The following is a 12,500-nucleotide window of genomic DNA, read 5'->3' on the forward strand; positions in this document are numbered from 1 at the left end:
AATTTGGTCATTTCACGTCGTCATTTGGGAGATGACGGCAAAGAAATGTACCAAAATGTAAAACGCACGTGCAGAGCGTGCAGAGAAATTGTTTTTGCTCAATAAAGGTATTGTTTTGTAGCGTCGTCTTTGCCGTCGGCGTCGTCGTTTCGTAAGCTCCCTAATCTCCCTAATAGATCACAGAAGACGTCAACAAGACAAAACTAGCGAGAATATCCTACCATTTGTCGGTACGTACAAATGGGTACCTGCGAATCTAATGCTGAGGGGAACCGTGCGATGGACTGGCATCCCATCCAGGGGAGAGTAGAAATCCTCCTAGTCGCTTCATGCTACAGAAGCCGGAGATAAGCGCCGGCCTGATGACGCGTTAACGCAAACTGTAAAGTGAAGGTTTCATAATTATCTGAAACAACAAACCCACAAAGGGAGACCGTGCAGGTCTGTCACATTCTTTCAATTTTTTATTTTTAGCCTCACAGAGGGAGACTGAACTCGTTAAATCCAGCCGAGCCACACCGTTCTTAAAAAACTAGGTCTTAAATGACTCAAAACCTTAAAGGGAGGCGCGGTGGTCTCATGGTTAGTGTGCTTGACTCCGGATCGGGTGGTCCGGGATCGGGTCCTGGCCGGGGACGTTGTGTTGTGTTCTTACTAGCCAAGAAGACACTTTACTCTCACGGTGCCTCTCTCCACCCAGGTGTATAAATGGGTACCGGCGAATCTAATGCTGGGGGGAACCCTGCGATGGACTGGCATCCCATCCAGGGGGGAGTAGAAATAGACCTAATCGGCTAACTCAATGTTGTACCCAATTCAAACCCTTTGGGAATAAAACGTTTTGTTCCAGGTATTTCCATATCATTTAAATATGAATGCTACATTATCATGCAAATACAATACACAAAGAATCTTAGTCCCGGGAGATTTGAATTGGGTACAACATTGAGTTAGCCGATTAGGTCTATCCTCCTAGTCGCTTCATGCTACAGAAGCCCGAGATAAGCGCCGGCCTGATGGGCCTGTAAAATGAAGGTTTCATAATTATCTGAAACAACAAACCCACAAAAGGGAGACCGTACAGGTCTGTCACATTCTTTCAAATTTTTGTTTATAGTCTCACAGAGGGAGACTGACCACGGGAAATCCAGTCGAGCCACAACGTTCTTGAAAAACTAGGTCTTAAATGACTCAAAACCTTCAAAACATCCGACGTGCGGCCAAAATGGCGGAAAATGACCCACGTGAATCACGGTAATACGATCACGTGTTGCATACTTAATTGGAATGAAAAGAAAAATACAGCACAAATATAAATACACATACAGAACGAATATAAAAAACGAATATAAGTTTAACACTTATATTTAAATTAATGGGAAGAGTTGAATTGCTTTTTATGGTTATTAATGCCTGTCTGTAAATCATTCGGCCTCGAAGAAAACCATAGCACCGGCCTTATGCCAAAACTGACATGTTAAAAAAAATGTTTATTCCAGCTAGTATTGAATTAGCCAGTTAAAATATGTTTCGCTCTTTGTTTCACGAAATAAATATTCTCTCAAAACAAATTTGTGATTTGTTCTCCTTGAGAATGGAAACACACAACAAGTTTCCGCAAGATATACGGTAGACAACAGCTTCGAACATATTTTTTCCCTCGCAAAGAAAATTTTTATTTTTTCTTTTGGAATTTTCAATTTTTTTGTCTCGTTCAATTTTCAATTTAAGCGAAACGACATTCACAATTTAACTGCAAATCAATCTTTTTGTTATTTTTTTTCGCGCTTCTTGTGTTTGGTTCTCCCCGCGTTAAATGCTTGGTTGGTCAATAGATGAAATAGAAGTGATTACTTATTTATACAGTCGTTCCAAACGAATGACCGTCGACATCTGTAATCGAATAATGATCTTGTTGATAGTGAAAATTTAAAGGCTGTTTATTCCGGCTGTACGTAAAGCAAGTTCGCTATGAAGATGTAGAATTCCCGAAAAGCAAACCATTCGAAGCGCCAGAGTTAAGCTCGACAGATGGGCACTCTACAAGCAGAAATACGACTGACTCACTTGAAAGGTAAATGTGGAACCACGTCTCGGTTCACAGAAGATTTCCCTCCCTAAAAATAAACGAGCCAAAATCCTCCATGTTTTCAATCTTCAGAGGCGGTTTTGGAGTTAGAAAGTTCCTTGAAGAAGCCCATAGGAGATGACAATCCATTGCTGCCATTGGTTTGCGGAGGAATCGAGGCGATTTTAAGGCAGGGATTGAAGAGTAAGTCCTGATGACAATTTGTTGTATGGATTTGTGTGCGGAATGTATTACTGATAGTGCGAATTTCTTTCATTTGTTCTCCTAAAACCTCCAAACAAAGTAGCTAATTTTCGTTTCACATAAAGGCCAAGTTTGTTAGACCTATTTCCCTCCCTTACATGTATTCGCAACGTTTTCGAAACAAATTCTTTCATCCATGGAGTTCCCCATGGATCCACTGATTAGCATTTTAAGAGCCAGGCCAGCTGTGGCTCTGCCTTCTTTTGGGAAAACCACATTTATTCCTTTCGAAAGAGTATTACTGATTCATGAACAACTATACTTTTTCTCCTTCGTTGTGTCTTCATATAGCAGGTGTTACAAGAACCAGTTGACAGTCACCTTCGTTTCCTTCGAAGTAAAATACATGTAAATAAATGACTTTAAACGTTCCTTCCGGTCAAACTTCAGTAATTTTGTTGAAATTTCGAAGAAAATCGCTGTTCCAGCCTTGGATAATTATATTTATGTGAAATAATGTTCGTCGCTAACAAACAACCGAGTTTTTTTCTTATTAGTCTCTTTTCATTTGCTTCCCCATTAAATTGAAAACTTTTTAAAAAACTTTGTCTTTGTTTAGAATGATAATGTATGCGCTTTTAAAACACACTTCGAAATGAATTATCGGGCGCACACGCGTAAAAAGGAAACAATTTTGCAGTTTCACTTTGTTTTTGTTTTTTTGTTGTTTGCAGTTCTATTGTTTGCACAATAAAATCACGGTTAATATCATTCTGATAGTGTAGTTCTATGCTGACAAAGGGCTTCATCTTCTATGCATGCAGTAAACCCCTTATTCTTTATTTATGAGATATCATAGTTTGAGGAGACAAAAGCCCTGGCTTCACCAGGTAAACACGACTTTTCAAGGTAAAGGTCCCTCCGGTAAATTAATTTATGTTTTATTTGTTAGCCCAGTTGATAAATTTTACAGCTGAATGATTATCGCGGGAGTATAGGGGAATCTTTGGTTTCATTTTTGGTTCATTAGCATAAGGATATGCTTTTCTAGTCAGTCAGCCAAGAACAAAAATACTGAATATTGAAAGTGCATTCCCTAATGAGCTATCTCTGAAAATTTGAACGCGATATTCTTTTGCTACCCAGCTTTTGATGGCTAATAACTGGCTCGTTGTCAAAGCTAAAAGGCTTAAACTGGAGATTTAACTAAGTTTAACAAGTTCTTTTACCTTTTGAAGTCAATTTGTAAAATGGCAGGATGCCCTCCGTGAACAAACCCGTATGCTAATGAAACAAACTGTAAACAGCGTTGTCAGCAAAATTTCTCTTACACATGGATGACCGATATACTATCTGTCTGATATATCCGATATATCTCTCTGTCCTGTAGTCCTTTCGAAGCCATCGTGATCATGAGTATAGGGAAATATTGTTTTTCAAATTTTGCCTTATTAGCAGATCAGCCATGAATAGTGAAAAGTGCGTCCCATAATCAGCTTTCTGTGACCATCTGCGTAAATTTAAGTAGTCTTCGTGCAATTTGGTAATTTTACGAAGACGTTTGGGTTTTGGCCTATCAGAGCTTTTTCCCTTCCGATAATTTGTCAGTTTTTGTTAGCTTACATTAACTATGCTTACATTTTGCTTAAAATTGGCGGTAGCTTAGTTCAAGACTTTCAGTGAACTTTTGAAGTTGAAGATGCCTTCCAGAAACAAATGGAATGTTTATGAGACAAAATAATGTTTATCTTTTCGTCAGCATGGTTGGGAAGGCAATAATCACATGTACTTTACAAGAGAATACACTTCTGCCGAGTGGAACATGGCTCATCTCATCTCATCTCATCTCGACTTATTTTCAGCTGTTTCACGCAACATGAAGGGGTTGCGTGACATTCCATAAAATCGATGCTATTCTGCTTCCTCTTTGACGAAAAACTACCGGGGTCACCTATGCGTTTCGTCAAGAACCTCTATTTCAGTTTGATGAAATAGTAATTAATGAAATATTTTAAAAAATTTCAGCCTCCATTTTTGGTCTGAAGAAATGGGATTTCTGGTGCTGGATGGAAGTGCTTGCCAGTCGTCTCCAGAATGACAAGTATGTGAACCACTTTGCCAAATACATGTAATACCATTTCAATAGTTAATCGACCTTGCTCACTATGGTTTTCTTTTTCAGGCAACAGCTAGCGTACATACACGGGATCACCTTTGTGAAATCTTGTAAGAAGGTGAGATAGTAAGGTTCCACCTAGCCCTAAACCCTCACCCCCTGAAGGGGTTGCTTTATAAGGCTAAAGTTGTTAATTTACAAACAATAGAATAAAAAAGTAGTAAAGCAACTTTATCAGAACCCGATGCACCTCGCGCTTGCTAGCCTGAGTCAGGCTCTTGTGCTTTTCTTCTTTCTAAAATCAGTTTTCCTTCAGACTAAAAAACGGTTTGTTAACGATACAGTTTTTTACTGACCGCGCGGGACAGGGGAGAGCTTTACCCGGAAGAATCTCTTCGCCCCAGTTTTCGCACAGATTAAGACTGCAAACGATCTGCACGCGCTGTTTTGCAATCTGGGTTTTGTTCATGCGAAAAAGTCTTATAAAAATCGACGACATTTTGGCCTGATAATCGACAAGAAATCCCTGTATTCAACACTATTGTCAGGCTATTTTTATCCGCCATTCTCCAACTGTTGCCGGGGCAACATGACATGACGTTACAGCATTGACAAAAGGGAAAACGCTTTTGGAAGATGGAAAAAATTCCAGTTTTCGTAGAAATTTCTTAACTGAGCCGAAGAAACGAATGTTACTTAAGCACAGAAATATCAGGGTAGGTCACCCAGATAAGTTTTCTAGATCTTGCTCAACACATCTAACAAGATTTATTTCCAGTTTTCGCACTTTAGGTTACTTTTTTGTTTCCAGTCACCCGTTTTTGATGTATGAGTGTTAAGTGTGAAGCTTACGCGCGGGCTCCTGCGGGCTCAACAAGTGCGATGATGATTCTCAGTTCGTTTAGAGTAAAAGAAACCCCTTCAGAATTAAGTTTCCAACAATAATACGTCCTCCAGTAACCTTACACCTTTCCTTGAATAATGATATTTTCATAACATATTTTCAACAGGTGTCTTAAGGAGTGGTTCAGTTTCAATCGGGTATCTATTGCACTTCGAGCAGTGATTGACCTAAAAAAACCGCACGTTTTATTTTCAGCCAATCCGAGACAAAATCAAAACCAATTTTGGCACGCGTTTTAACCGGCTCTTTGCGCAGCGGTTGCATCTTTTTGCGTTAGGTTTATTTGGGAGTCTCTGTCCTTGGTGATCGATAATGGTAATTACATGTACTTAGCTGTTTTGGGTTTGCTGTTCTGACTTGAGATGCGTTCTTATTGCAGATCAATTCACTCCAGGGATATGGCCGTCAATTTATCCGGTTGGCTCTGATGAAAAGGCTTCTTCCTTACACGGTTCAAAATCTGACATTAAATCCATCCTTGCTCAAGGTATACGCACTAAAATATCAGTCGACCTTCAAACCCAACGTGCGTGTCCAGAACTGGAAACGCAATATAGAGCATCGACCTCTTTTTCTTTCCAAATTCCGGCGGGAAAAGCCACTATCGAACCGATTACACATTGTAAGTGCGTGTCGGAAAGCAGAGTAACTTTTGCTTGAATCTTAAACAAGGTTTTGACTTCAAATACTTCAGTGTTAAGATTAAATTCCCGATAATAGCATGCAGTTCTTAATAAGTCAAACTTTGAGAACAAAATACGTTTGGAAGAAACTCTATTCAGTGGTAAAAAAACCAGAAATTGAGTTCATACCGACCTACGATTATCTGAACTAGGCTTTTGTTGCGCTATTGTTATTCCTTGTGCTAAGCGGGAAACTCATGTTTGCCATTTTAATTTCACAGTACTGGTATGATAACACTGCTGTTTTCTGGGGCAAAGCTATGAAAGGTAAGAAAATGATCATGTTTTGATAGACGGATCTTCCAACATTAGAACTCCTCTCAACCACTATTCCACCTTTATCCTGCGTGGCTTGAGCAAGCGGCCAAGGACAAGACAGATTAGCTGAACGTGCTCGCTAGTCTCCGTGTTGTTTATCCCGCGAGAGAATCTACTCGCTTGTCCCGCGTTTATGATTAAAACGATAGGTTGAACGTGATGGTGATTTTCCACCAATTGTTCACGTACAAGCGCACACGGAAAACACACGTTCACATACAAGCATCTTGTCATAAACACTGAACAATTTTAACCTGAAGTTATGACGACAATCAGGTGTCATTGTCAGGTGGTTGTTTCAAATGAGGTTTATGCCGATAGAAGCTTGTTTTTTAACCCATTTAGAAACTTTCATGGACATTTTGAAGGAATTGGGCCGACACGTGTTTGCTTTGGATTTGAAAGTAAGTTGATATTCTCTCTCCACTTTCACTCTGTGAACACACAATTCAGTGTGAAGAGGTACACGGCTTATTTCGACTTTTTATTCTCCTTCCAGAATTACAGTTTTTTGGATGAATCCTGGCTGATTCCTGTGAGTTTATCTGCAGCTTTTTTTTTTCCGGTCGTTACCTGTTGCAGCCATAATTCTGATTTTTCCGCAAATTGGCATTTACTGCCCTGGTAGTCTAATTTTTTTCTTCTTTTCGGTATTTAAGGAAATCAGACATTTCGACATTGTTCCTTGCAAAGAGCTTGGATTGGTAGTAAGGTCAGTACACTGAAGAAGGTTCGACTTGCCTGTAAAAGTTTCCCTCGCTAGCGCTGGATATGTGGATTTGGTTCGTTCGTTTGATCCCCAGTCTATTAAGATTGGCCAAAATAACTTCTTAAGGGGTGTAAAATGTAATTGCTTTTGTATGAAGTATGCAAACGTAGCTACCAAACTTTTCCACAGGCACCAAACTTCGTTAATCTTGGAGGCAGTGTGGCCCAGTGGTTAGGGCGCTTGCCTTGAGATCCGGAGATCCCGGGTTCAAGACCCGTTCTAATCACTCGTTGAATTTGTTCCTGGTAGTCCCTGGTTCAAACTTCCCCGCTGCACTTGTAAATAGCCAACTGGTTTGCCTCCGGCCAGTTGGGATTCTTAACAGTTGTTGTTGCTGTGTTCTGTCGTTTCATTTGATTGGGTTTCATTGGCCCTGAAAAGCCCCTATGGGGAGCGGTCAGGAGCCCATGAGTAGGAGCCTCCATATGCACTATATCCATGAGTCAACCTTAGTCTTTCTATTTTTAGAACGCCACGAGTTGTTCGGCACTGCACGCACTGTTTAAAATGGCCAATCAGAATAAAGTCATTGTCTAACGAAGACAAAAATAGCAAAAACAATGTACGCAAATTGTGCGAATTGATGTAAATTGATGTAAATGTGAGTCTCCTGCTGAAGGGTTGGTTCTAAAAACAGAAAGATAAGGGCAAAGGTTGACTCATAGGGCTTGTCTGGGGGAGGCAAGCTCCTACTCATGGGCTCCTGGAGCGGTCAATTAAGTATTTATTGTATTGTATTGTGAACTACACAGGACAACCTTAACTGGCAGGAGGAAACCAGTTGGCTATATAAAAAGTTGAACTCGTGATCACCGAAGACATATCCCGCCAGTGGTCAGAGGCGGGATTGGAACTCAGCGCATGCGCATGCAAGTCCAGTGCCCTAATTAAACACGGAATCACGCCATCTCCTTTGAATGCAAACAAATAGCCAAATTTTGATCAATTCGGGTGTCAAAGGGAAAGGGTAGTTTTGGGACCACATTGATTAATCGTTAAACCGGTATGAAATCTTGAAATAGGTTTAGCACTTTACATAAACTACCAAACTGACATCCACTCGAAGTCAAAGCGCTTCAAAAACTGTAGTTGTACACAAGCAAATGACTCTTAGTCTATTTGTAGTTAACCTGCTACGTTACCAAACGTGCACAATAACCAGTATTGTAGCGGCTCTCGGAACCTGCTATTGTTTTGTATTGTAAGCAGTTTCTATTGTTTTTAAGTTTTATCGTTTTTGTGAATTGTTTGGTCTTTTGTTTTTGGCTAGGGTAACGAGCCATTCACATTATACGTTACGAGAGCTGCTACATTTACATCACCCACAAGAACTGAGATCGAGACAACATTCTCGTCACCACGACATCCGATCTTATACCTCAGCCATGCGCAAAAGAGTAGATCTCTGGGGTCGATATCCAGTGAGATACGTGATGGTGAAAAGTGCACGCGCATCGAGAGATTGTTTGTTGATGTAACAGGTTTAGCCTTTTTGTGCGTAAGAAAGTTGCCGACCTGTTGGGTCAGACCATTGGAATTCAACTACAAGTAAAACTATAGTCGAAAATTGCAAGTAGCGTGAATGACCAGGCAGGGGAATGAAAGTTATTTTGAAGTGAGGGTCGACCATCACAATCAGTCTGAAGAATGGGAAAAAGATGCGTCCAATTAAAACGGGTAGAAACTGCAACATGATTCAACTTTTGATTGTCTATCACAACGGACTTAATTAACGTATTCTAAGAAATTTAATTACATTTTGCAGGACAGTAAACAGTAGAGTCATGGTAGCAAGTGTAAAAGCAAACAGCGTGGCCGAAGATGTGAGTGAAATCGAAAAAAATTACTTCAGAATAGTTCGCAAAAGGAAATGAATCTTTTCATGTATATACCCTTCATGGGCTCTGGTACCTGATCATTATATACTGACATGAAAGCAAAATAGTTGCTAACGAGGTAACAATGACAAACAAGACAGGTGTCTAAAGAAATACGAGTAACTTAAATTCAAACGAAAATAACAAGACTAGTTAAATGCACTTCTTGCACAGTCATCTATTGTGCATTACATCCTTTGCCAAAGGTCTTAATTGTTGGTTAGTGGTTGCAGATTTTGTACATAAAGGGAACTGATTCCAATATGAGCGACAGCACAAAAACAAGTTCTGCATATATAAATTCCTTTTAGAGGATTGCAAAAATAATGCCAAATGAAAAACGATGTTACGTAGGTGATGTTACGTAAGTGAAAACCAGAAATTCCGTGAAATAGTAAGGCAGGCGAAAATGGAAAATACGCGTTGTCATTCAAGTGGCTAGCGGCCATATTTATTTGCCAAAGCATCGATAACTATTTGCATGATACCTGGAATCAATTTTGCCGTCTTTTGTATGCTCACACGCTGTCCCCCTTGGATTAATATCAAGACGATCGACACCTTCTTGTGGTGTTAAGTATAACAGTTATTATTAAAAACTAGATCGTTGGATAATGCTATTCTAGAGTTTTGATTGGTTCAGCCTTCATGGTATATGAGCTGTTATGCCATGCTCTACGAATATCATAGATTTATCCGTAATTTTTGGGTGTTTTTAAGAAAACAATTATTCCACTCACGCTTTTTGGATATGAGACGATTACAGCCAACTCGGCGGTACGGGCCTCTTTAGCTATCTACCATCTCGTATCCAGCGCGCCCTTGTGGAGTAATTGTTAGTATGCCGTTCTATTATGTTGCTTTCTGTGTGTTATTTGCACGCAAAATAACACCGTTCATCGTTGTTGAAATGATGCAAGAACTCCTTTTCATACAGGCTGGAATCGCCTATGGTGACACACTGGACGAGATACTTGGCATTTCTCTGTTCAAAACAAAACCAGCTAAGGTAACTGAACTCTGACGTAGACACAATTTTGACTTTGACTTTGTCTTCGAGTCTCTCTTGTCAGTCATTTTGCTTATTTCATCAGTTAAACATGGTCTCTATTATTCAATTAAGGTGGCCGATTTGCTGAGAAGAAATATTGGTCGACCTGTGTCTTGTACGTTAGTGAAGGTGAGGCTAAGGTTTCTGCTATCTTGTTTGAGGGATATGTATGCCCAGAAATGCCCCTAAAGCCTGGTTTTAACTCACGACGCAAGCACAAAGCGCAAGCATAAGTAACTGATGCTAGTGAAAACGAACGTCGATATAAGCATCAAAATTCAACCACGGCATCCTCCATTTTGTTCAAATTCTGAGACGCGAGGAATCTGGAACGAGTTCTTTAATTGGCCAGACGTAGCAAATTTCCTTGTGCTTATGCTGCGTTTCGTTTTCACGTGAGGCAGGCTGCGAACGCAAGCATCAACGCAAGCACAAGGAAAAGGAAAAATTTTAATCTTTGTGCTTATGCTTGCGTCAACCCTGTTTTCACGGTGAAATAAGGGAACTTAAGCACGCGCGTTTTTGAGACGCGGACGTAAACCGGAAGAGAAAATATCGCGTGCCAGGACAGTGGCGTCTCCCAGATTTTTATATTTATCATCTCTAATGGACAAAAGATACTTAGTAATGTAAATGTGGTTGTGTGAAGACAAGTTAAAAGGGAAAACAGCTCACTTCCGGTTGCCGTCCGTGTCTCAAAAACGCACGTGCTTAAGCTCCCTAATAAGTGCTCTTATGCTTCCGCTTGTGCTTGCGTTTGTGCTTGCGTCATCAGTGAAAACCAGGCTTTAAAGGGACACTTCGTGGTGGGTGTCAAATTTGGAAGACCTTAGACAGCAATGACTAGAACCAAGTTTGCTGATCAGCGGTTTTCGTTAAAACAATGGTAGGTACTTGGTGTCTCTTTTTCTATTATTTCAAATTTTTTTTAAACAAGGTATAAAAGGTTCAGTAATTATACAATTATCCTAACCTAACTCCAACGCTAACCCTAATCCTAAGCCTGAAGGTTTTACCGTGTTTAGATAATTTTGTGCAATAGATAACCACTAAATGACAAAATACACCAATTACCTACCAAAACAATGGTTTGCTGGGGGTGTTCAGTCTCGCGGGCTCAGAAAACCTGGCTGTGGTCATTGTTATTTAAGGGTTTTCGTCAAATTTGGGCATGCATCTAATTACGTACATTTCTGGACACAAGTGGCAGATATGTCAGTCTATTTAAGGCATAAGGGGGATGGGGTGCTCCCAGTAAAACTTTTGGCTCAATTGGTGCCAATTTTGAGCCTGAAGTTGTTGTAGTGTTTAAGGTCGCTATCAAATGATATAGAAGAAGATGAGAGAAGAGATTAGCATACTCTAAGATTCAAGAATTCCTTGCAACGTTTTTTTAACTAGGCTAGGACTTGAGATGCCGTGTACAATGTCATGATTTGTGTGCCGATATTGTCACTTGTAATAGGATATTTGAATGATGATGCCATTTGACTTCAAGTTCCAGAATCCTTCAGGTTTTGCTTGTCTCATGCTACTAATTAGAATCGTTGTTAATTTTACCCCGCGTGGGAATACAAGATTTAAATAAGATAAGAAAAACAAACTGAATTCTGGTACATGTTGTTGTAGTCAAATGACGCTATCGTGAAAGTTGCCTATTCTCGGTTTTCACATGACGTCACGACCGCCATGTTGGTGCCCTAAACAAAGAAAAGGCGGCCATGTTGGTGCCTCGACCAAATCCTCCGGGAATTTAACTCTATTATTATGCAAATGCTTCCTTTTTTTTTCGTCGAAAAACATGGCTGTTGATCACGTGAGTGAAAACCAGCAATTGAAGTAAGCAACCACAAACGAAGAAAAATTGATGCACTAGCATTGTTCTCTAAATGCATTCTTACACTGAGCACACAAACCAGGAAAAATGTCTCGAGGCAACAAAGTCTTTGTGAATGTTTTTGCGGTTTGCTTCTTGAAAACATCGACAGCTTTTGTTTTTGTTTTTTTTTTTTTTTTTGGCTTTTTTGGAAGTTAATTTGCTTCCGCACGCAACATAAATACAAGTGCGCGGTTACGTTCACACTGCGAAATTTTGGGCAACAATGTTTCCGCAAAAATGTTTCTTCGTTTTCGAGGAACTTTGGAAAGAGAAGTATGTGACACTCGTTTATTTCTACAAGAACTATGCCAAAATTAAATAGAGGATATTACATTTTACATTTTTTACAGGGTAAACTTCCTAATGGCAAAGATTTTCCGCCTTCTTCAGAGCGCATGGCGGTAATAGTTGCAGACCCGTACGAGGAAGACGATGAGAATGATTTCGACAAAGCCCCACAACAATTAGCAGCGTTTGAAGAGACGCCAGTTCACTCTTCGGACACAATGTACAGTTATTGATTTGACTTGGCCTGGCCATGGTTACATACTTTTTTGCATAAGTGAATCAGTGGCTTAATAATAATAATAATAATAATAATAATAATAATAATAATAATAATAATAATAAA

General features: G+C 39.8%; 1 protein-coding gene across 1 annotated transcript in view; it reads left to right on the plus strand.

Annotated features, from left to right (window-relative positions):
* The first annotated feature begins 1,872 nt into the window (after positions 1–1,872).
* LOC137969783 (uncharacterized) overlaps positions 1,873–12,500 on the plus strand; it is a 25,449-nt gene continuing 14,821 nt past the window's right edge. The window contains exons 1-13 of the mRNA XM_068816145.1: positions 1,873–2,074; positions 2,162–2,272; positions 4,298–4,373; positions 4,455–4,506; positions 5,672–5,779; positions 6,197–6,242; positions 6,639–6,697; positions 6,793–6,828; positions 6,953–7,005; positions 8,828–8,885; positions 9,877–9,948; positions 10,063–10,119; positions 12,220–12,377. Of these exons, the coding sequence (XP_068672246.1) occupies positions 2,032–2,074; positions 2,162–2,272; positions 4,298–4,373; positions 4,455–4,506; positions 5,672–5,779; positions 6,197–6,242; positions 6,639–6,697; positions 6,793–6,828; positions 6,953–7,005; positions 8,828–8,885; positions 9,877–9,948; positions 10,063–10,119; positions 12,220–12,377 (929 nt within the window). The 5' untranslated portion in view covers positions 1,873–2,031. The remainder of the gene's footprint in view (positions 2,075–2,161; positions 2,273–4,297; positions 4,374–4,454; positions 4,507–5,671; positions 5,780–6,196; positions 6,243–6,638; positions 6,698–6,792; positions 6,829–6,952; positions 7,006–8,827; positions 8,886–9,876; positions 9,949–10,062; positions 10,120–12,219; positions 12,378–12,500) is intronic.

The sequence above is a fragment of the Montipora foliosa genome, chromosome 9, assembly GCF_036669935.1.
Source record: "Montipora foliosa isolate CH-2021 chromosome 9, ASM3666993v2, whole genome shotgun sequence".
Classification (NCBI taxonomy): Eukaryota; Metazoa; Cnidaria; class Anthozoa; order Scleractinia; family Acroporidae; genus Montipora; species Montipora foliosa.